The sequence below is a fragment of the Notolepis coatsorum genome, assembly GCF_963971535.1.
Source record: "Notolepis coatsorum genome assembly, chromosome: 5".
Classification (NCBI taxonomy): domain Eukaryota; kingdom Metazoa; phylum Chordata; class Actinopteri; order Aulopiformes; family Paralepididae; genus Notolepis; species Notolepis coatsorum.
The window spans coordinates 200,647,931-200,672,974 of NC_140169.1; the positions used below are offsets into that span (position 1 = coordinate 200,647,931).

At 41.8% G+C, this 25,044-nt stretch overlaps 1 protein-coding gene across 2 annotated transcripts in view; it reads left to right on the forward strand.

Annotated features, from left to right (window-relative positions):
• The window catches only part of LOC311229093 (ankyrin repeat domain-containing protein 10-like), a 62,554-nt gene extending 39,340 nt beyond the window's left edge, over window positions 1-23,214 (forward strand). The window contains exons 4-6 of one of the 2 annotated variants that reach the window (XM_084315102.1): window positions 12,198-12,472; window positions 18,028-18,135; window positions 21,974-23,214. In XM_084315102.1, coding sequence (XP_084171228.1) covers window positions 12,198-12,472; window positions 18,028-18,135; window positions 21,974-22,218 — 628 coding nt within the window. In that variant the 3' untranslated portion in view covers window positions 22,219-23,214. The remainder of the gene's footprint in view (window positions 1-12,197; window positions 12,473-18,027; window positions 18,136-21,973) is intronic. The other variant, XM_084315103.1, reaches the window with a different exon arrangement.
• The last annotated feature ends 1,830 nt before the right edge of the window (window positions 23,215-25,044 follow it).

A 25,044-nucleotide genomic window follows, 5' to 3' on the forward strand; every position in this document is an offset into this window, starting at 1 on the left:
CCACCTACTTTTTTTTTTAAACGATAGCCTATTGCCTAGTTGACTTTTCATATCAGCCTCCTTGAAAATGGCTAATGTTCTTACTTTTTACTTCTCTTGCCATTCTACTTGTTTTCTGGCACTAAAGGGGACCTCTCCTCATTTCTGCTGAAGATCTGGATTCTGATCTCATGTTTCCCTGGACATTTTAGCACTTGGCAGCTCGCCTACTTGCTTACCATCTCCCCTCCAAGACCCTTTTGTCAGTTAACTGACCACAACTGCTGCATCTCACTCTGTCAACAACCATCAGAAATATCCACCAACGCCTCTGCCAAACAGAAACCCAAGCATGCAGACTCCTAATTCCTGAAGATGAAGCAAGCTTTCTTCTTTCATTGCTGCGTGGTCCTACGGCCATCGGTTATCCAACAAAGCAATTACTCTTCAAATTGAGATACACCACAACCATAGTACTAGCATCATATCGGTTTACAGAGGATTAGTACATTGGCAAAGTTAATGACATCTAAACACTGCTTTTTCTGTACCCTGCTGACCCACCTGGATGTTTTGAGTCTCGCAAACAACTGGCAGACATTCTAAACTCTGCTGTTTCTGTACCTTGTGACCCATCTGGATGTTTTGAGTCTCACAAACAACTGGCAGACATTCTAAACGCTGCTGTTTCTGTACCTTGTGACCCATCTGGATGTTTTGAGTCTCACAAACAACTGGCAGACATTCTAAACGCTGCTGTTTCTGTACCCTGCTGACCCATCTGGATGTTTTGAGTCTCTCAAACAACTGGCAGACATTCTAAACGCTGCTGTTTCTGTACCTTGTGACCCATCTGGATGTTTTGAGTCTCTCAAACAACTGGCAGACATTCTAAACTCTGCTGTTTCTGTACCTTGTGACCCATCTGGATGTTTTGAGTCTCACAAACAACTGGCAGACATTCTAAACGCTGCTGTTTCTGTACCTTGTGACCCATCTGGATGTTTTGAGTCTCACAAACAACTGGCAGACATTCTAAACACTGCTGTTTCTGTACCCTGCTGACCCATCTGGATGTTTCGAGTCTCTCAAACAACTGGCAGACATTTGATGCTTCCGTCTCAGAAGAAAGTCTCTTTCGGTCTCCAGTCTTGCATCAACAAAGACAAATTCCACTTCCCTGATGGCGTTCCTCTTTAACAGACATGGCGGCAGGTATCTTGGTTTATCATTAGATTACCCCCCCCCCCATGTCTATATTCATGGATTTCAGATCAAATATTCTAGTTCTGAAAAATAATTGGTATACTTACTATAATTTAGAATAATTTAGCATACAAAATAAGACGGTCTTGATTGTGTAATTCATAACAAATAAATAGTAGGCAGATTATATAAAAAAAGACAGTCTTGATTGTGTAATTCATAACAAATAAATAGTAGGCAGATTATATTTTGTTCATTGTATCTTTTTATTTTCTTTAAAGTCATGAGCCTCAAAGGTGTTAAGGTTGTCCACTAGTAAACGAGGAGAATCCACAAAGGACAGTGAGAGGAGAGCCTCTGGGTAGAATGGAGCCAAGCGAAAAGCTCAGAGCAGCTCAGCGAGGTGGCTTAGATTTGCACAGCAGTGTTACGTGAACTATTAACTGTATGATGCTAACAATCATCATGTTGCTATAGTTCTTCACTGTCATTTTATTGCACAGAATATTTTTGCCTCATAGAAAAAAATAGAGGCCTTGCACAGAATGTTTGTGTAGTTCTTTCTTCCAGCATGGCTGCCTGTAACATGGCAACCGTTGTTTTGCACATGGCAATGGAAGAGACAATGGTTATGTGTAAACCAACGGCTGCTATGTGTGAGAAATATATAAACAAAAACATAATATGTTGGCGTCTTATTACTGGATCTTGTAAACAAGTCACAGTAGAACAGTAATGTGCTTTTTACCCACTCTACCACGGCATAGAAATTAGGTATTTTCTTTTGAAAGTGGTTACCACCGGTTACAGGCAGCCATACCAGAAGAAAGAACTACACCAACATTCCGTGCAAGGTCTCTATTGTTTTATTTTGTTTGTCACTTACAGTATTAACCCAATACAATGATAACATACAATCTGTTTTTGACATCTAATCTCTTGTCACCTGTTCTTTCATGAAAGTGACAATAAGTCTAAAAGAAAACCTATTTTTTTTCCTGTACTGTTAACAGAAACGGAAACGTACGTCCTAATGTTTTCCAGCCATTGAATTGGACTTGACTTGATTTAATCCTAGAAAGGGGGAGAATAGACACTGCTGAGTCTGCCACGTTCCCTGGGATAGCCGCACTGTTGTGGCATTGAGTGTTCTCACTATCGCTTCCTATCTACACACTGGCAAACTGTTGAGGTATTTCTTGCGGTGATTGGTTTTAATGCTAGGACTTTATGAATCAAGTCTATAAATAAAATTAGACCTGCATGCTTTGCTTATTATCCATGACTGTTCCTCTATCCAGTTTTTGTTTTCTGTTTTTGTTTGTTTTAATTTAACTAACCATAGGAGCCCGTTATGTGGAGTTTAATCATGTGAGTCCCAAGTCGTCATGTAGCATGATACTAGGTTCCCTCTGGAAGGGTAGGGGGTAGCAAGAGAAGACATGTGTGCTTAGGACTGAAAAGCAAAGCATACCAGGCATTTAAAAAGAATTAACGCTTCCTTTGCAATCATTATAGCAAACTTGCAATAGATGTATGTACAGATGTTGGGTCTCACTAAAAAGGATAACATTTGCGTTGTTCAGTATACTGTGAATTACTGTAGCATTCTGAGAATTTCTGCAAATTTTACTTTTATCTGTTTTACACTTAGGTGGTTCATTTTCACTTTTGAATATTGAGTTGTGGAGAGAATGGACATTTTAAGCAAAGCGGCAAGATTCAAGAAATATAAAATGTTCCTTTTTAAGGCAAGAAGTCTTCATAGCTTGGTTATTATTACTGTTCATTTGAACTAGTAATAGTCTATAGAGAGGCCCTCCCCTTCCCCTGGACCCACATGGAAACCTATTTTGGATGAAATATGACGATAGTGGCAAGAGATCCCTTTGAATTGTTCCATGAATGAATGATGTTTGTCAATTTATGTAAATGGCAGCCAGGCGACTGTACGTTATAGCATCAAAAGATATCGATAATTCTAGCTAACTTGCTTGTCAATCAACTTTCTTGACTTGTAAAATTATCTTTTAAAATGACAAACATCATTACTGTATGTGTAATTTATGGCAGAACTCAAAACGGGATAAGAAATTATTTGTCTCTCGCCACTGATTTCTTTCTGAAATAGGGTCCCATGGGGGTTAACAGGAGGGACTTACCTCTATACCATCCTCTGCTGGCATCGATATGCATCTATATGCAAAGACTTACTATATTTGCCATTTTCAGTCCGTGTTTCACCAATTAACATATTAAACAATTTTACAGTCATATGACCAAGCTATCTTAAATGTTTCCTTCCAAAACTATTAATTTTTTTTTATATATAATTATACCTACCGAATAACATTGAGAATCGTTTAATGGGTCATTCAAACGGTCTATTCAAGTTAGTAGGCACATGATGTAGACCATATATAATTCACAACTTTTTATTATTGCAGTTTCAACCATAATATTTTTTTCAAGTCTACAAATTATTTGGGTTTTCATACCCTGTCAAAAAGGTCTAAATGTATGCCTTCTTATTGTACTGATAAATGTATATTTTAATGTATCCAATCCAATCCAACTTTATTTATAAAGCGCTTTAACAGCCACAGGGGCACAAAGTGCTGTACAGAGGGAGCATATTAAAAAACTATAAGCAGCACTAAAAATAGATAGATAAAAAAAAACGGAGTACAAAAAAAAAAGGTAAACATAGGCAGCAATACAAATTTAAATAGATCAGAGTACTTAAAAAAATATTTAAAAGCAAAGGACACAGTAACAAAACGATACAACAATAACACAGTAAAGCAATAAGATCATAAAATCAACAAGCTACATGGTGTCGAAAGCCAGAGAGAAAAGGTGGGTCTTAAGGAGGCCTTTGAAACGGGGCAGTGATGAGGCCTGCCTAATCTGCAGCGGCAGCTCGTTCCACATTTTGGGGGCGACAGCGGAGAAGGCACGGCCCCCCTGAGCTTACGCCTAGTTGTAGGCACTACTAGGAGCAGCTGGTCAGCTGGTCTGAGAGAGCGAGAAGGTGTATAGAACTGCAACAGCTCAGAGAGGTATATCGACACCTACTTGGATTCTCCTCTTAGCCCAAAACAAGGCGGAGGTGAACAAGCTGTTGCTGTAAGATATTGTTTTTTTTTATCACTTAATAATTTTTTTTATCTTTAACACTTTGATTACCACTGGTGAACATGGTAAAACGTGGTTAAATGCCAGCACCCACTTCAATGATAGCATTGTGAATGCATAATTTCGGTCTTAAATTATGGCTATGTGTCTAATCTGCCCGTCGCTTATCAATGACTTGTTTGCAGTCAACATTGTCGAAACGGATTGTTTTTTTACCCATTCTGCGCCAATAACGGGTTAAGGCGGGTTTCTCCGCCATGCGTTGTCTGCCAATAACTCCGTAAGGCGTTTTTGAGATCAATATTTCATATTTTCATCATGGTATTCATATTTCACTCACGGAGTCTTGGGTGATGCTGTCTGGGCCATCACAACTCTGCAACGCTTCAATACCGCCACCTCGTGGCCGATCGACGAGTTGCCAAACCGGAAGTGGCCGGAAGTGCTTGGTCCGTCCCCTATTTTCGTCCGGCCACTCTCTTATCGTCCCGGGGCTCAATACAGACACTGTGGATATTGATCTTTGCCATAACACAATAATCAACATGATTTGGACGTGTATTAGTAATATACAACCCGGAAATGGATCGCATCGATCAACATCCCATAATAGCGATCTTTTTGCTCCACTCCACGCTATGAGGAGACTGGGGTGAGTTTCAGCGTTTTTCTTTACCATTTTCGATACAAACTGCTCTGATCAATATATCACCCATACTACATGAATCATTTAACGTCGGCCATTGAATTATAAACAAATTATTCACTTGCAGATGACCAGTCATAACGTTTAGGACCATGTACAGTTGCAATTTTTTATATAACGTTGATCGGTATCAAACTGCTTTTGATCATCTATATGCATTTATACCTATATCTCACGTTCTATGAAATACAGCAGAAAACGATAACATATTTATACTCTAGACGGTATTTTAGTATGAATGTGTGAATGAAAAAGTAAAACGTTCCTACATCCTGAACGATAGATAATTGATGTTGAATGGGCCGTAGTAATGTCAATTTAGCAATACATTTTAAAAAGTTATAGCCCTGCAAAGGTGAACATCTCCATAGACAAATAGTGCTGGCAGAGGATGGTTTAGGATGGATATAAGCCCGGCAGAGAAAGTGTTAATCTGTTCATGTTTTATAGCATTTTGAAAAGCCCTCGTTTTTCAGGAAAATATATAGATTCCGTGATAAATGGCATTTACTGGAATATTCTGGCATACACAAATGTTGTCATTTCTCTGCCTATTTATGAATAGTTTTCAAATAAACGCTAGATTATCTATAGTATGTGTACTTATGCACCCTATAGAAGCGATCTGAAAAGTATATTCTCATTTCCTGATCAGCGAGCACACACACACACGCACACACACGCATATATGGGACACATTGATATATCTGTGAAAAAAGCTGATTACTAGGCTTGGGCGGTATCACTTTTTTCATACCGTTATACCTTGATTATATAATACCGCAGTGTACGGTATTGAACGGTATGACTTTCATTTTCATCAGCGGGGGGGGGGGGGCAACCCGTGTTACCAAGTAAACAAGTCGCGGAGATGGCCAGTTAGCCTGCAGCATCCGAGTGCTACTATCATTAGCTCTCAGAATGGAGCCACTAGCCAGAAGCCCGCAGCATCCTAGTAATACTAACGTTAACTCTCAGAATGGTAGCCAGGAGCCCCGCAACACCCTAGTACTAGTAACGTTAGTATTGTGTATTCAAAAACGCACCGGACTGCGACGTAACGTTTTACCGTTTATTTGCTTGTTCCACCAGTCCACAACAACACACACTCATTACCACAACGTTTTACGGTATTTTCACAGCACTGTCGCAACATTACCGTAAAGCGTGACCACCGTTGTGATACACATACACAACAGTTAGCTCTCAGAACAGCCAGTTAGCCCGCAGCAACGGTAAGCGTGTCTCGACTCATTTAATTTCCAGTGAAGCGGGGTTTCCCCATCTCCTCCTGTGTACTCCTCCTGTGTATAGAGAACCAGCTGCCTCGCTCCACTAGTGACTCGAGGACTGGTCTCGCCCTCTGCTGGCGCGTGTGTGCAGTGCACTACAACCAACCACTGTTAAAACAACGTTTCACTGTAATATAAACTGAAATGGATCTGTGATTTTGACGGTATTGATTTTCAATACCGTCGGTATCTCTAAATACCCCGGTATACATTAATACCGTCATACCGCCCATGCCTACTGATTACCCCAAGACTGGTAAAATAGATTCCTTACCTCAGATCAGATGTTATCAAAAAAGATTATTCCAATTCCTGATCGCCATTCCAAATATCGATCGCATTTATTGATTCAGTGTTGGGTGCTGGAAATACATAATCCACGCTGTTCTGAGGGCCGGCGATTACTTCGGTCTCTTCAGTTGGCTTGACTGAAAAGTAAAATGAGGAAACTGCCCCCCCCCCCCCCTTTCATCAGTCTAAACTAATGGGGTGCAGTTACACAGGGAGAGACGATAGGGGGCGGTATCTTCCCAATTGAGCTCAGAGAGACTCTGCAACACTAGCGTGAGGCTCGATTGATGAAATATGAATTAAAATCGCCAATAAAAAAAATACGACAAACAAACGCTATATAGCGTTGCCGGCACTCAACTGGCGGCATGAACTGATGACAAAACGCGTCGCTGTCATCCAAAGTGTTAACATCTTAAATAAAATAATATAATTTTTTTTTTTATTGAACTGCACTTTATCTCTTTAATGGGAAATAATAGCAATTCAATCAGTTATCTTTCCTTGCTTTTTGCTATTTCCTTCAAACTACAGTTTGCGTGGACCACTCTCCCTGTAGATTTCTAGTGTTGAACAGTAGAACTTATATTCTTTATAGTGAGACCAGTCTGTCTTAACTTGTCAAAGACATTTTCAATTTAAATGCATTACATGTTACATATTTCCTTGGAAGCGTTAATTTCTTTCCTTTTTTCTGTGGAGGGGGATGGGTGGTGTATGCAAGTTAATGCAAGACTTTGATTTTGATTTTGCTGAAATGTCATGTGTGCACTATTTACTGAACACAATGTTTTCATTCTTTGATTTAACAGCCGTTTAGATACGTGTTTAGAAAAAGGACAGGTTATGAACACACTTATGAATGAGCAAACGGTAATTCATTTCAAATAAGGACGCCTATATCTAATAAGTAGTAAGGGTGACAATGTCATTTGGTTTTTCCATAAAATAGTACAACGTGAATGTAGCTATGAACCTGATTTTATTTTCCACGGAGCATGCTCTGCTTAGTTCATATTGTCCCTGGAGAGGGTCCTGTTGGTGCTTTCCCCTGATACAATCTACATGAAGGTCAAGTGTTCATCTCTTCCCCTCATCTCCAATAGGAAGTGAAAGCCTCGTCACGTGGTCAGAAGCCCCACTTCTCACACAAAGACCTGCTTGTTGTTCCCCAGGAACTCGTTATGCACTAGAATCTGATGACGTGTAGCCTCTCAACAAGTGCAGCAGTGTCTCCATGTTTCTGTTCTGCATCCAAACAATCGAGCTGAATGAATAGAATAGAATAAATACTTATTCATCCCGAGGGAAATTTGGCACTACAAATCTCCCACAGTAAACATTTGGGTAGACAAAAACAAAAGTCACGAATACGAATAAAAAATAAGCCTGAGAATAAAATACGGTCCAGGATATACATTTCCTATGTTACATTCTAATATAAAATATACAGTAAGTGTAAAATTGTAAAAGTCCAGGAAGATGGTACTGTCACCATGTGCTCAGTGATGTATTATAAAGTCTGATGGCTGTTGGAATGAAGGACTTCCTGTGCCGTCCAGTGCTACATCTCGGGAGGGGGCTTTCTCACTAGCCATCCGGGGTCGAATCAGAGCATGATTGCCTCAAAATTAGTGTAATGATTCGCTCCATGCCGGGACGCGTGTAGCTTAATCCCAGCGGAAGAGTGCAAGAGCGCTTCCGCATTCTTCGCCGCGCATGCGCATGAGGTCCCTGCTTAGTTCAGACGCCCCATTCAACACGGTTAATCACAGATATAATATAATAATAATATATATACGCGATGGACGCAGCAGGCGATCTTCTTGCTGTCATTACATCCATGTATGTGATTGATTGAAAAGTGTTTTAACAGATTGCAGAATGGGTACAGTACAGTACAGCTCAATGTGCATCTTCTCTTCTGTGTTTGTTTCCTTATTTGATCAATCGCAGAGAGTGCTGGGCACTCGGTTACCGGGGCGCGCGCGGTCTCCTCACCCGGGGAAATAACACAAACAATTATGCTGAAGCAGCGATGCGGTTATGTGGTACTCGGAGTCGTAGCTGCTTCAGCATAATTGTTTGTGTTATTTCCCCGGGTGAGGAGACCGCGCGCGCCCCGGTAACAGAGTGCCCAGCACTCTCTGCGATTGATCAAATAAGGAAACAAACACAGAAGAGAAGATGCACATTGAGCTGTACTGTACCCATTCTGCAATCTGTTAATACACTTTTCAATCACATACATGGATGTAATGACAGCAAGAAGATCGCCTGCTGCGTCCATCGCGTATATATATTATTATTATATTATATCTGTGATTAACCGTGTTGAATGGGGCGTCTGAACTAAGCAGGGACCTCATGCGCATGCGCGGCGAAGAATGCGGAAGCGCTCTTGCACTCTTCCGCTGGGATTAAGCTACACTCTGCCGGGACCACTTGAAAACGTGGTTTTGGGAGCGAATCAGCGTCGCCGGTGGCGTCTATACTTTTACCAATCAGATAGCAGAACGCGGAACTGGAAATCGGTTGGTAAAAGTAATGACGCTCCCCGGTGACGGAACGATCGCAAATGTGCAAACAAACGGTACCAAAACACAGAGGTTTGCTGTAACGAGTGCTTCTGCCCAGAATAGAGTTGTATTCATACTTTGATTTTAAAATATTATTTAGGTCCGTTTGGGATTGTGAGTCTGTAAAACCTGCTCCAACGAGGGAAGCTGTGTTTCAATTCAGCCGAGCGCTTAACGTCTCTCTCTCGGTCAAAAGAGCACTCTCAAATATCACTCAACCTGCTGCCCACACATTTCTCCATCACCGCAAATCCGCCCCTCAATTTCGCCGGAGGGGGGCATAATCCCACGTCTAGCACTGAACGTGCTCCTTCTGTTAGCCAAGTGTGTAGTGGGTGGGAGGGGTTGTCCCTGATGGCATGGAGTTTAACCAGACTCCTCCTCTCCGCCACCACCTCTAGAGTCCAGCTCCGCCCCTACCACGTTACTGGCCTTTCTGACCAGCTTATTTACAGTTCGTTCCGGTAAATAAGCCAGCCATGGGCACTGCACCATTTCAAAGGAATTTTTTCACGTTTTCCTAAACAAAATGCCAGGAACTTCAACAAACTGTTTTGAAATACTATTTCTTTGCTTGCATGTTACTTTTAACCATTTCACTACCACACTACCAAAAGGTTAACCCTTTCACTGCCACACGACAAAGGGTTAACCCTTTCACAACCACACTACAGAAGGTTAACCCTTTCACTACCACACGACAGACTGTTATCCGTCTGTCGTGTGGTAGTGAAAGGGTTAAACCCAATTTATTGCTTCTGTCACATCATTCAACTTGGTAAATCAAATCAAATAAATCAAATTTATTTGTAAGACCCGACGGTTAATGTCCCCATGGGCCGGACACGTCTTCTTTAAACAAGTCAAGAAGAAACATCACAATAAGTCAAGAACACCATAAGGTCCAACAAATTTAAAATAAATGCAAAATAAATTAATGCAACACTCCCAGACATACCCCACGCGAAGGTAAGGAAAAACTCACTAAAACCTAGCAATAGGAAAAAATGCACCACAGGCAATGTGGAGGAGAGAAACCTTAGAAGGGCCATTCAAGGGGGGATCTCCCTTCTTAGATGTCGGTGATAGTAGTGTTGCAGACGGACAGTTGGTAAGCATGCACTCATGTGTGTAGTGAAACACAGATGAGTGCATGCAATAGCAACTGAACATTTTGAAAAATTTAAGATAGAGCTGATAGCGATAGCAACTGAACATTTTGAAAGATTAAAGATAGAGCTGATAGCGGATCTATTTGAGGCACAGGGGCGGCGCAAAGAGGGTTGCGTCCTCCCCGTCTTAATCACGGGACGTACAACACTCCGGTCATCACTCCGAGACAGCCGGAGACGGCGCAGAGAGGGTCGCAACCTCCCCGTCATCATCGCGGGACGCCCAGCACTCCAGTCATCACTACGAGACAGCCACTCGCAGGGAAACAGGACAGGCGTTAGACAGCTCGCGTGATTGTGATGGGCGGACATAGATAGATACAAGTGTTAAGCATATGTGAATAGAATAGAAGTACTTAACCCAGCAATGAAACCACGTTGACAGACCACGGACAGAAGACGGTAAGAAGCTGATCCATGGCCTCGGTGGTGCACGTAGAACAGTCACTGCAATCTTGGCCATTGTGACCCTGGTAGAAGAGAATCGTTTCCATATGATAGTTTTATGGTATTAGAATCATAGTAAAGATGTGAAATATAGACCTACATTTGATCTAGTTAACAGTATCCACCTGGTTCTTCTCCCTGTGGCCACCCAATGACATTGTCACTATATTGACTACCAAGGGTTGAAATATGAAAATCGCATAAGTACGTCATGCCTACGAAATCCAGTACTAACTGAATTGCTGTTTGCTCATTCATAATCTCACTGAGAGGGTCACAATGTTCTTGCTGCAACTGGGTATGATTAACTAAACTATTTGATGCACACACACACCTGAATCCAAATCTAACTACCCTACAATATCCATTCTGACAACAAATGTTCTTTTCGTCGTGCCCATCTGCCTCTCTTCAAGCGACGTGAAGAGAAGAAGACTTCCGGATCTCTTACACTTTCAGTCCATGGTTCTCTCTTGTTCTTTATTTCACAATTATTTTATTTGTCGTACAACATGCAGTTGAAAACGTGGCAGCCTTTGCTACTGGTCTCACTGGACCCCGGCTGATGGATTTCTCACTGGACCCAGGCTGATGGATTTCTCACTGGACCCAGGCTGATGGATTTCTTAATCCTTGACTCATCCTTGAAAAATTCCCATATCTGAAATGTCTGCGTCTCTCTTGTTGCCTTTCTCTTTGAAGTTTTCAAGATTTTAATTGTTTATCCTTCTTGCATCCACAATTACACGTCCTCAGAATATACACACACACACACATGCAAACTAATGCCCCCCTCTTGATGATTGCAAACAATCCCATCACAACATAAGTGTCTTCAAAATTTTCTTTCAACTCCACAAATATCCTTCAACTATCTCATCAACCGAGTCAATTGTGACTGCCTTGAAATTTGACGCTACTGTCGACGACTCCTGGATATCCGGTCTTTCCTGGGACGAGATTTGCATCACCACACGTTATTTCATCCTCTGCCTTCCTCTCGGGTGTAAACCCAGCCCTTTAAGTCACATATTTAGATCTTTCTTCAGGTGTCGAACGTGTGCATTATATCAGCTATGTTAATCATGTCCTTTTGCAGCAGACATAACAATTTATTTGTTTTACAATTTTAGTTCCACTTTTATAGAAGATGAAATGATCCTAAAGGATCAGCCGCCATCTCAAGGAGATGACGAGGATGTTGTGAGAAATTGGTGCAGCCCAGGTAGTTTATGTAACGTTACTGTATGTCCTTTTGTGTGCGTCAGTGTATGAGTGATTGTGTTATCCAGCATTTGTTTGTGTGCGTGTGTGTGTGTGTCTGTACGTCTGTGAACTCTTAAAGGTCGTGGGGTCTTTCCAACACTGTTGTTTTCCCATTGTGCAGTATGAGGAATGCCACTGGGCTGTCTGCCGCTGACCTGGCCCACGCCCAGGGGTTCAACGAGTGCGCGGAGGTTCTCTCCAACGCCCAGAACCTCCAGCGGAACCAAGCTCCGTCCCAGACCCAGCCCGGCGGGTTCTGTCTGAATACCGCTGCCCAGAACGGAGGCCACTCTCCCCCCGTGATCCAGGGACGGGGCTTCCTGAACGGAGGGCCCAACAGGAAGAGGTCATTCGATAGCATGGACACCAATCGGGTCAAGAAGGCGAGAACTGATGGTAGGTGGTCGTTCAGTTTTATGATGTCTGTATGATGCATGTCTCATTTCGTTCCCCTACAAGGACCACAATGGAAATAAGCTCTGAGCTTTTTTGTGTCCATCCTTGGCAGTATTTCCACACTGTGCTTCTGTCACGTGTTGTTTTCATGCATTAAAGCATTCCGTCTCCAGACGGATTTCCGTCAATTTGATTGGGGAGATCCGTCCATTTGATTCGCAGTCTGACGGAATTGGCTACCTGGTATAATATGATTTGTAGATGCATACAGATTGAAACAAAATTGAGCCAATCAGAGGCGCCAAATATGGAAAAGGGCTTTTTTTCCCTATCGCGCCAAGCAGTCATCATCACTCAGCGACTCGAGAGACAGGATTACGCTGCTCACTCCGGAGGCTCGCTCCGCGGTTGCAGCTGCAGGCTATTGGGCGAGTGACAATTGCGAGGTCTGAGAAGTTTGTCCGCCACATGGCAGGGTAACAAAATAGTCATGTAAAATAATTAAAAACTGCGGTGTGTTTTGGTTTTACGAGTCGCCTTTTTTGCAGCCTCACGCGTCAACTGCTTGTTTACCAACGTACAAACAGCAACTTGTTCCTGTTTGCGGACGACTCAGCCCTGCTGGTCTCTGACAAGAACAAGTTACAGGTTGAAAAAACCCTCAGCTCTGAACTAGGCAGAATCTGCATATGGCTCGCTGATAACAAACTATCATTACACATGGGCAAAACAGAGTCCATTCTCTTCGGTTCAAATAACAAACTCAGCAAGACCGACGGCTTCTCAGTTACAGTGGGTGACAATATTGTCACAAGGAAAGATGAAATTACCTACCTGGGTTCCATCCTAGAGGCTAATCTCTCCTGTGACAAAATGGCATCCAATGTAATAAAAAAAGTCAACCAACGAACTCGATTCTTGTACCGGATCTCCTCTCTGGTAAACAAGAATACCCTGAAGACTCTGGCAGGAGCACTCATTCAGGGGTACTACGACTATGCTTGCACCTCATGGTACCAAAGCACCTCAAAGGCGCTAAAAACAAAATTACAAACATCTCAAAACAAACTGGTCAGACTACTGCTTGACCTTACTCCTAGAACCCACCTCACCCCTGCCCACTTTGACAACCTAGGATGGCTTAGAGTAGATGACGGAGTACAGCAACTTGCAATGGGCCTGGTCTACAAGATACACTACACGACCAAGGTACCCATGTACATGGCAAAATACTTCCCAAAGGTCAGTGAATACCACGATCACAACACCAGAGGGAGCTCCACAAATCATGTTAAACCCAGATTCGGCTCAAATAAGGGACTAAACACGTTTCGCAATTATGCCACATCAATGTGGAACGCCCTACCCAAAGCTGTAAAGGAATGTGGATCACTACCCACTTTCAAAACCTCTCTCAAGAGACACCTACGGGAGACTGCAATGCAACACTGGCCCCTGTAAATATCCTAACCCAACCCCCTCCAATGTACAGTCATTTACCTAGTATGGTCTTGTCAATAGTCCAATGTACAATTTTGTTTGTTTGTACAGAGTCCCCCCCCCCCCCCCCTCAATGTACAGTTTTGCTTGTTTATACAATGTGCCCCCCCACCCACCTCCAATGTAAATTACCCAGTATGGTTGTCAATATCCCAGTGTACCCAACCCCCCCCACCCAACCTCCTCCAATGTACAGTTTCTACGTCAAATGTATATACTCCCTTTTCTTGACTCCTTCTGTATCACAAACAGTACTGTATTTGCAAATCTGGTATGTCATAAATGTATAGATGTAGCAGTACTGACTATCTGTATGTCATATATGTCCTGATGAATTGAAAATGGGGGACCCTGGTGTAAACAAGACGAAAGTCTTTCTCTGGTCTGCATCCCCTTAACAATTGTGTGTATTGAGCTGTACTGTATTGTACCCATTCTGCAATCTGTTAATAAAGTTTTCAATCAATCAATCAGTCACAGCCACCACGCTGCTTGCACTCGGCTCGCTGCTATATACCGATTAGCTAACGTTAGCTTAATAGCGTCGGTTAAATGGAAGGAGTAAGCCGGCCACTAAAAAGAGAACCCACCGCGGGTTTCTCAGATGAAAAGGATCGAGAGGAGAGGACATTTGAAGAGACTGGCTAGGCAGCGCTACTGGGGGCTGTAGTGGTGAGTTAACTTGTTCCGTGTGCCGCAACAATGTCAAAAAGAAAAACGGAACAACACGTTTGTCATTGTCGTGTTACTTCACAGTACAATATGTGAGTCCCCTACTGTGGTTGTGAGTATACGTTTATTAGCTTAACTCCGTAGCAACATCACACAGGTGTATCTATAGACAGTCTCCTCCCCACTGTATATATTCTCTCCCCACCGTATGTATATTTCTCTCCCACCACCCCCTCCTAATGTACAGTCTCCTCCCCATCATATGCATATAATCTCTCTTAGGATCTATGGGTAACGGTACTGTATATTTTCACCCACCCACCCACCCCCTCCTAATGTACAGTCTCCTCCCCATCATATGTATAATCTCTGTCAGGATCTATGGGTAACATTACTGTATATTTGCATATCGTATATGTCACAAATGTAACAGTACTATATACCTGTAGTATGTCCATATGCCATAAATGTCATGATGTCAATGTCATGCATGTCATAAATGTCACTATGAATTGAAAATGGGGGACCCTGATGATGTAAACAAGACAAACGTCTTTCTCTGGTCTGCATCCCCTTAACAATTGTGTGTATTGAGCCATACTGTATTGTACCCATTCTGCAATCGGTTAAATATTGATTGATTGTTATAACAGATTGCAGAATGGGTACAATACAGTACAGCTCAATACACACAATTGTCAAGGGGTTGCAGACCAGAGAAAGACTTTCCTCTTGTTTACATCAGGGTCCCCCATTTTCAATTCATCATAACATATATGACATGCATGACATACAGATAGATAATACTGCTACATCTATACATTTATGACGTACCAGATTTACAAATACAGTATTGTTTGTGATACAATAAGAGTCTAAAAAAGAGAGCATATACATTTGACGAAGAAACTGTACATTGGAGGAGGTTGGGTGGAGGGGGGGGGGACTGTACATTGGAGGTGGTTGGGGAGGGAAGGGTTGGGTAGGCGGGGTGGGGGGGTAACTGTACATTGGATTATCGACGAAACCGAAACAAGTAGGCTCCCTTAAAACGCCAACGCTATTAAAAAGAAATACAGTGGAGGTTAAAATAAGAATATGACTTGGCCTGAAAAAAATTTCAGTCAGGAGATTTTTTTTTGCTTTAATCCCTGTGTTTTATATATTGTCAAATAAAGTCATGCATTCAGTAAATCAAGCAGGGGTTTTTTCTTGGGTGGGTAAGGGTCTTGGGTAGTGACTAATAATTCTCTTATGTTTTGATCCTGGTCAATCGAGCATCATAAATGGTGTTAAGATAAGATATTCCTTTATTGATCCCCTTGGGGAAATTCAGGCATCATAGCAGCATGGGGGAGGGGAGGTACATGTATGGGCAGGGTAATAGTAGAAGACATGAATACAGGCAATAGAATTATAGTACAGTAGAAAAGCTTATTATATTGTTTACACTACCTATTTTAACTCTGAATATACACATCTGAGCCAGTGGGCAGTGTGATCAAACTATGAGGCATATTTATTTATTTATTTATTTATTTATTTATTTATTTATTTATTTATTTATTTATTTATTTATTTATTTATTTATTTATTGGGAAAGAGACTAAAGTGGTGCAGCCCAGCAGATGAGACGTGGAAGAGATTCCATTTGTTTCTACCGTGTCGGTGTTCCCCGGTGGGTTTTACACAACTGACGACAGTACTTGATCACATACCACAGCTTAAAATATCATCTAGGCAGGACCAGGAATTGGTGACTTAATATAAACTATTGACTGAATTATGCAACATCACAATGTTGTGTGTCAGAGGAACATGATTCTGGTGGTGGTGACCACGTGCATTTGGCCTGTTTTGGCTGGGCAACGGCCAACAGCTCTGGAGCAGAGTTTCATGTTGCAGAAGAAAGCTGGAGTACTTCCAGTTCAGTGACCTTAGTTGCCCGAGAGGTGACTGAGTAATCTGGGATGGGGAACATACTGTAACTGGTTGAAGTATCTTCCTTTTGCTAAATGTTGTCATTATTTCTTGTGGAGTTGGGCCTATGTTGCAGACAGTAGAACCGTGTTATTCTGAACCACTCGGTTTAGAGGTTGAGGTTGTTTGAACTAGCGAATATTCAGAGGACTAAAATACATTGAAATACTGTAGCAAAGCTTATTGAAATGAAGCAAACGTCTTGCAAACATCTTCCAAAACTCCCTCTGCAGTCTTACTTTATTGAAGGCTAATTGTGTATACAATTAAAACTCTTTCCTGCTTGTTCATACTTCACTGTTAGTACTTTGTCGTCCAATTACTGCTCAATTGCACAGCCCTGCTAAATATTCCATCCCACTGTATTGTTATTTGTATTTGAATTAGTGTATATACTCGACCACATTGTGCACAATTGTACAACCCGGCCTATTTTATGTTTGTAATGCTATTCTAGTGTGCTTCTATTCTATTTTAATTTAGTTTATATTCCATTTTATTTTATTCTACCGTAATTGTCCGTTAACCCTTTCACACTACCAAATGGTTAACCCTTTCACTGCGACAATACAGATGGTTAACCCTTTCACTGCCACATGGCAAATGGTTAACCTTTTCACTACCACACTACATAAGGTTAACCCTTTCACTATCACACTACAGACTGTTAACCGTCTGTAGTGTGGTAGTGAAAGGTTAACCGTCTGTAGTGTGGTAGTGAAAAGTTAACCGTCTGTAGTGTGGTAGTGAAAGGTTAACCTTCTGTAGTGTGGTAGTGAAAGGGTTAATGTCACATGCAAAAAACCACCAAATCAAATTCCTTGTATGTGTTGAACTACTTGGCAATAAAGACCTTTCTGAGTCTGGCTGCACCTAATTAATAGACCTTTTCAGAAGAACTTCGTTGCTAAGGGAACGGCTTTGGACCATGTTCTGGCAACATATTTTGGCTAAATATGCCTCGTTTTATAAATGTGTATTGATAACACAGTGCTGTAATAAAACGTTCTAATAAATATCCATGATCAAGTTCAACAACGTGTGCTTTAATTTTGATATTCCTTAATTCCACGTTGAAATGACGTGATACATTAAGTGTGGGGTCGCCAAAAAAGATCCTAAATATAATGGGGTTGTGGTATAAAAAAGTTTGAGAACCCCTGCAGAAACTGCAACAGAAAATTATCTCAGGCCCATTTAGAATGTTCATGTTGTCAAACGGTTAGAAAGTGTCTATAGAACATAGCTAATTTCATGTTTTTCCTGTTTCAGTTCTGTTTTCCAGTTCCTAATGCCCGTTGAGTAGAGCAGTCAGTTTGAATGTCTTGAGTTTCTCCTGTTATCATTCAGATGTGTATTAATCATTCCTCTGTCGTCCACACGGTGGCACTGTTTCTGCACAGGTCTGGGCATGCCACCGGGAATGCTGAACGGGAACGGGCCTCTTGGTGGTGCTGCCGACGTCGATATGGAAAGCATGAATGTGGAATCTGCGTTGACTCAATGCACAGGTGGGCCAGGACCCTTTGCATTTGGGCTGAATGGGTTTGCTGCAGCCCCACCAGGGCCAGGCCCTACGGACCAGAGTCGGTACCGGGGGAGAGTGGATCATGGGTCAAATCCTGCTGCACCTAAAGAGCTGGAGATCATTACTGTGGCCTCCATGCAGATCCCCTGCCGCTGCACCAACTCCTACGCCTACCTGTAGAGGGCGCTGTGTCTATGCACAGTCTGGTGTTCGGCTGTGCAGAATGTTTTTGGCTGGTGGTCTTCATTACATTTTACACGGGTGTGGGTGTTTTCACACAGTGTAGACATATATTTGAGAAAATATGGCAGTATTTGTGTACTGTATTTTCGCTTTCCTTGTATCAAATATTTACCTGATCATACTAGTGTGAGAAAATATTTTCTTTAGAATTCATGGTTTGTTGGCATATCGGTAGCTTTGACATATTCTGATTTATACAGAACATACTTGTATAATCCTTAGATTTTTTTATGCAAAGCCCAGAAGACAACAAAAGGGTGACTTTTGTTTTGCACAACTGTACAGATTTGTTTTTCTTTTCTTGATTACACACGTGATGAGCATTCCTACGATAACATATTTGCCCAGCACAGCAAATATAGGTCACGTTTGCTTTAGCGGAAGAAATTAGACCAAACTAAAGTTGGATCAAAGGGGGTGGCATTGATGTTTTTCATTGTATTATTTTTGTAGCATAACTGGAGGATATGCAGCTTAAATGATCCAACGATCTCATAATTCACCTTGTGTATAAACTGTTAACAACTGGCTACTGCCATTGTTGTGACCTCAATGTTATGGATTTACAGATGAGCTAATAGGGAAAGCCATTGTAATGTTCCTGCCTCAAGAGATGGAAGGGAACGTTTTATTAGTCAGATTTTTAAAGATTTTAAATTAATAGTGAAATACTATAAAGTTTTCTGGTGTTTTTGTTTTATGTTAAATGTTTTTTATGCCAAAGCATATATTAACATGAATGTAGCCTGTACACTAAGCTTGCTGTAGCCTGTAGGCCTCGTTTGCTGTGACATGTGTCCGGGAGATTGGTTTTTCACTTAGTGCTAGTATGTTTTTCCTTTTGTCAACCTTTTGTCAGAGGAGAAATGGTGCTTTATTTTGTATGGCGTGAATGATGGTGTGGACTGGGTAATGGTTAAGGTCTAAATGCTACACATTTACTACACAAAGTACTTGTTAAGGCTTATATATCTGTATATATTTATTGATAACACTTACACTTTATAGTAATTGGTTCCTATTTTACAAGTGGGCTGTGTTCAAGACAACTATGTTTGACGTCAACATTTAAAATATTGTCTCAATGCAAAGCATCTAGCATCCTCTCTCTGTCTGTTAGCAAGCATTAGCGCTGGCATTTGCTACCAAACATCAGAGCTGCTATGTCTGCTACCAAATGGTTTGGATTTTTGGACATTGGGTTGTATGTATGGAATACTTGCTAGAACACAGTCGAGTAAGCTAATGACATTGTTATCAACTACACTACTAGCAAGTATTCCATACAACTTAATGTCCAAAAATCCCAACTATCCCTTTAATCAAAGATGGTATTTGAATAACGGTAGCTTGTGTTGGCGTTAGCTCTAAAGTTTGGTAGCTAATGTTATCTCTAATGCTAGTGCTAATGTTAGCTCTAATGTTGGCGCTAATGTTAGCTAATGGAAAAAGAAGATGCGTTCAGACGCTTTGCATTGTGGGGTAGATTAGGAGGACTGAGTGACATCATTAATGGGGGCAGCCATGCTTGATACAGTCCTCCATTAGCATGCATCTGTACACATTGATAAATTATCTTGAGCTATTTTAAGGAAATTCTGCACTTTCTTTTTTGTTATACTTTGTTACTGGTGGTGCCTGTTTATTCAACTTCAAATGTTGAAGAGTTTACTGCATATTGACACGAATTAGAGCTTCTGATGCCTACTGAGCAGATTTAGTTTCTCTGTTGGCCGGTGTAAACTCATTAAATCATTGTGATTGGCTCATGATTCGTGGGTGTTTTTGCATGCAGTGGTCAAGGATTAGTGTCATCTCTGAAATTAGCAAGCAAGTAATAAAGTTATTATTCCCTAACACATTGTAATCTCCCTTACAGTGAGTTCACATTGGGACACTGAAGTGCAGCCATCTTAACTCTCAGAATTATCCCTGTGTCTGCCTTTGGCTCACATTCAGTCTGTTAACCCTTTCACTACGACACTACAGAAGGTTAACCTTTCACTACCACACTACAGAAGGTTAACCCTTTCACTACCACACTACAGACGGTTAGCCGGCTGTAGCAGTGAAAGGGTTAACCCTTTGTCGTGTGGCAGTGAAAGGGCTAACCTGTATTGTTGCAGTGAAAGGGTTAACCATTTGGTAGTGAAAGGGTTAAGGGTTTTGGATTTTCCTGACTCAGCACAATGGCTGAACCAATGGCGGGCAAGAAGAACTAGGGCAGTGTGTCATAGATCACACTGACTGTACGTCAGGAGCAAACGAGTGGATCAGGATGAGACTCAGTGTGGTTATGGTCTAAGGTCGAATCTTTTTAGATTATGTAAATTTTACTGGAATACATTTCACAATCTATTGATCAGCAATCTATTGCCAGTGTGTGTCGCATAGATTGATTCACTGCATTGTGTGTAGTCTGGATGGATTCACAGGTTTTTTCTGTGTGCTTAAAATGTTGCTCCGATTCAGATTATTTTATTGTCACCGCTTTTCTTTCTTTTTTTTAAATGTACATACGTTGTGAGATGCTTGTTTTTCCCGGCTCATCAACCGTATTAGATTTGTAAACAACAATACACAAGAACACAACGATCTATACATTCTATACTATGTATATGTTTTTTTTTTTTTTTACAAGGTAAAGAACGGTGGATAAATTATATTAAAAGAATATATAATAATCTACAGTGTAAGTAGCAGCAGTGTGTATATAATAAGTGTGCTTGTAAGTCACTAATGATGAATGAAAACTTTTAACAGATTGCAGAATGGGTACAATACAGTACGGCTCAATACACACAATTGTTAAGGGAAAGCAGACCAGAGAAAGCCGTTTGTCTTGTTTACATCAGGGTCCCCCATTTTCTATTCATAGTGACATTTATGACATGCACAACATACATGACATGACATAGGGACATACATGACATACAGCTATATAGTACTGTTACATTTGTGACATATAAGATATGCAAATATACAGTACTGTTACCCAGAGATCCTAACAGAAAATATATACATACGACTTAAGGTGGTCTTGTGTGTATGCTCATGTGATAAGGAATCTACACTGGAATACTACACTGCAGCGGACTCTTTAATTGGCCTCTGTGGAATAGTTGTGCAAAACCAAATCCACAAATGTTTGCTTCTTCTGAACACATTACCTTAGAGGTCAGTCATCGAAACATTCTATGTTAAAGGAACACGCCAACATTATGGGAAAATCTCTCGCCGTCTTCTCCAGAGTCGAGACAAGAATATGGATATACCAATTCCCCCTCTGCGTTCAGTAGAAAGCTAGCCTAGCTTAGCACAAATGGATGGAAGCGGATATGGATCGGCTAGCCTAGCTGTTGAATTTTAAGCTAGGCTAGCTGATCCATATCCGCTTCCATTCATTATGTGCTAAACTAGGCTAGCTTGCAGTCTGACTTATTTTCTACTGAAGCACAGAGAGGAAATCGGTATTTTATCTCGTCTGACTCTGGAGAAGAAGGCGTATTTACCATAATGTTGGCGTGTACCTTTTTTAAATGTACATAATGGCTTTTGACAGTTTGTCTCATTTTCAGCCCAACCTCTCTATGGAAACATCCCCTCAAACGGTCACAACCAACCGCGACTCCCAAACGGATGTGACCCGACACCGGACCCGGCCACCCTTCACTACCATCACGGCAGCTACAGGGGCCCGTCTGAGAGCATGGGTTCTACCGGTACCGCAGGCAGCCAAGTGGAACACCAGAGGTCCATGAGGGCAGAGCAGTTCTATGACCACGCCCTGTTCAGCACCATGCTCCTCTTCCACGGGTCCTAAAGAGATCCTGTTTTTTTAACCCTTTCACTGCCACACGACAAATGGTTAACCTGTCTGCTGTGTGATAGTAAAGGGTTAACCTTCTGTAGTGTGGTAGTGAAAGGGTTAAAGGTTGTTGATTTTTACCTTATTATTATATTATGTTTTGCTGAGCTTGATGTAAAGCCTAAACAAGTATTTGTTTGGCCTTAAGCCTGCCAGTAACTCTGGCTCAGTTTGTGTCGTTGTTGTAATGGGCAGGCCCGATCTTCTTTTAGTTTCTGAAGGGCAAGGCCCTCTTTTCTGTTAAATGAGTCGACGGTTAAGAATTACTGTTTCTGTTTCAGTTGTCTATCTTTTTTTCTTTTTTTTTTTTTTCTCTTTTTTTTTTTTTCTCCCATCCCACTGTTAGTCGTTATGCCAATTCCCAACCCCCTTCCTGGTTGTTGCGCACCCCCCCCTACTGTTGGTCCGGGAGGCCGGAGACTGTCACATGCTTTCCTCCGACACATGTGCAGCCAGCCGGCAGCCAGCCTGGCAGCGCAGATTCTCACGGGAGAGTGTAACGTGAGGAAGGTCACACTACCTTTCTCCAGATCCTACCCTCGCTGTGCAGGCGCCCCGACCGAACTGTAGGGGTCGCTGTCCACAATGCCCAGGACCCACCCATCAGCTTTCCCACCCCTAACACTGCCAATTGTGTTAGTATGAGCGACCAGCCAAGCTGATAGCAACGCCGAGAGCTGGGCTCGAACCCAGCGTCTCCAGCGTTGGTGGCGAGCGACTTGCCCATCTGTTTCAGTTGTCAAAAAAACTGTGAGATCACTAAATCAACTGCACGTTTGTGTTTTACTTAACAGGCTTACAGTATGTGTTCGGCTGTAAATAGCCTGTGTACTCTAGGCCCATGTACTCTGATAAATTATGGCTCTGGTAATAATACAAGCCTTAGCCACTGTATGTACTCCCACAATACCTTGACTTCATAAACCTTGGTTATGAATAGAGGGGGACACGATGTCTTTTTCTCATTTCATCTATTTTCTTGGTGTTAATAAAAAAATATCAATGAATACATCATGCAGTGCTCCTGTTGTAAATTATGTGGGTATTGGTGTGTGTGTGTGAAACTGTTAGTTTATGGAACTGATTAGATGAGACCCTGGCCTCGATTTACAGTCATATGATATTAGATTTTAGGCAGTGCATCGGGACTACCTAAGAAAGAACAGTATTTGCTCCATGGAAGATGATACTGGCAGTTTTATATTTCCAGTACAGAACTTTCCCATGCTACCAAATTTAGTCTTTGACAATGCTGTTCCGTAAATCATATTCTAAAAGACGTCTTTGCGTCATAGAACAATCGTGGAACTCGGCCCTCACCCCTTTTCCCGTTATACAGTCTATAGACTAGGCAGAATTTCAGAAAATGTGCTTGTTTAAAGTGCTGAAGGCATTTCGTGTTTATTTTTGGTACACAACATTTCTAGGGGTATTAAGGGGTGCTGAATCCAAACAGGCGTCACACGATTGGCGCAGATGTCACACGACCAGAAACGTCAGTGGCCAATCAGATCGTAGAATGCGGAACTGGAAGTTGGTAAAAAACTAGACACCACCAGGCCCTCTCTCCACAAAAAACAGGTGCTAAACCCAAATTTTTTATTCTACTGACATGAACCTTTGCACAGAACATCTGCACCTATGGAGGAAGAAAGTAGGAATATAACTGGGGTGCAACCATGAGAGTAACAGGGTGTTTTTGACTGTCTAACTGTAATCTTTGTATAGGTGAGGATAACAAAAATGACATTTCTTCAGTGTTTGCAGGAATAGTACACTAATTTGGTAATAACTGTACAGTGTTGGACACCATCATTGGAATCCCCCAAGTCTTAGCTTTCTTCAGGTACCAAGTTTATGCAAGTAGCTCTTATAAATCTGGATATATAAGCATTTTAATGTAAGAATGCTGTTTTAGGCTAATTTAAAAAAGTGTGACTACACAAGGTACAAACCTGAATTAAATGTGCTTTTGTAAGTTTTCTTACATGGGGGATCCGATGCCATATTCAGATTTATATCTCATATAGACTAGTGATATAGATAGTGAAAAAAGAATTGTAACTATGAATAATTTCTCAGCTATTATTATTTTCAAAAACTAAATTCAGATGTGCTGTGATGGGCGCGGTCAGGTGGCGTAGCGGAGATTGCGCTCGTCACCAATGCAAGAGGCTGCGGTCTCGACTCCCGGAGTCAGCATTGCTTGAGGCTTGGGCTAATCGTCATACTAACTCGTTTGGCTGAGTTAGGGGGAGGGCAAGTCATGGGTGGGAATCTGGGGTTGTGGACAGCGACGCCTACAGGTCCGGTCTGGGCGCTTGCTCAGCGGAGGCAGGACTTGATGAAGGCAGCGTGACCTCCCACGCGTTACACTTCACCAATGACAGTCCTCGCTGCCAGGTGAAAAAAGAGTCACTGGCTGTCTCCACATGTGTCGGAGGATGCGTGCGGATGACTTCAGGGTTCCCTTGTACCGACCGGTAGGAGAACATGCGCACAACAACCAGGTAGGGGAGGGGGGAATTGGCACAACTACTAAATTGGGACGGGGAGAAAAACAGAAAAATCTGAGAAAGTGAGGATTAAAAAAAATTAAATAAAAATGTGCTGTGATGGAACCTTTGCCATCCCCACTATCAACCCCTGCCCCCTTATCCATCCACACGTCCCTCCCAACCTGCACGAGCGCGCACTTCACCTTCACCTCTCAAAGAATGGCTGCTCTGCTATGGGACAGATAACAGCTGTTATAGGTAAAGTCATGGCTATTGTTTTGAT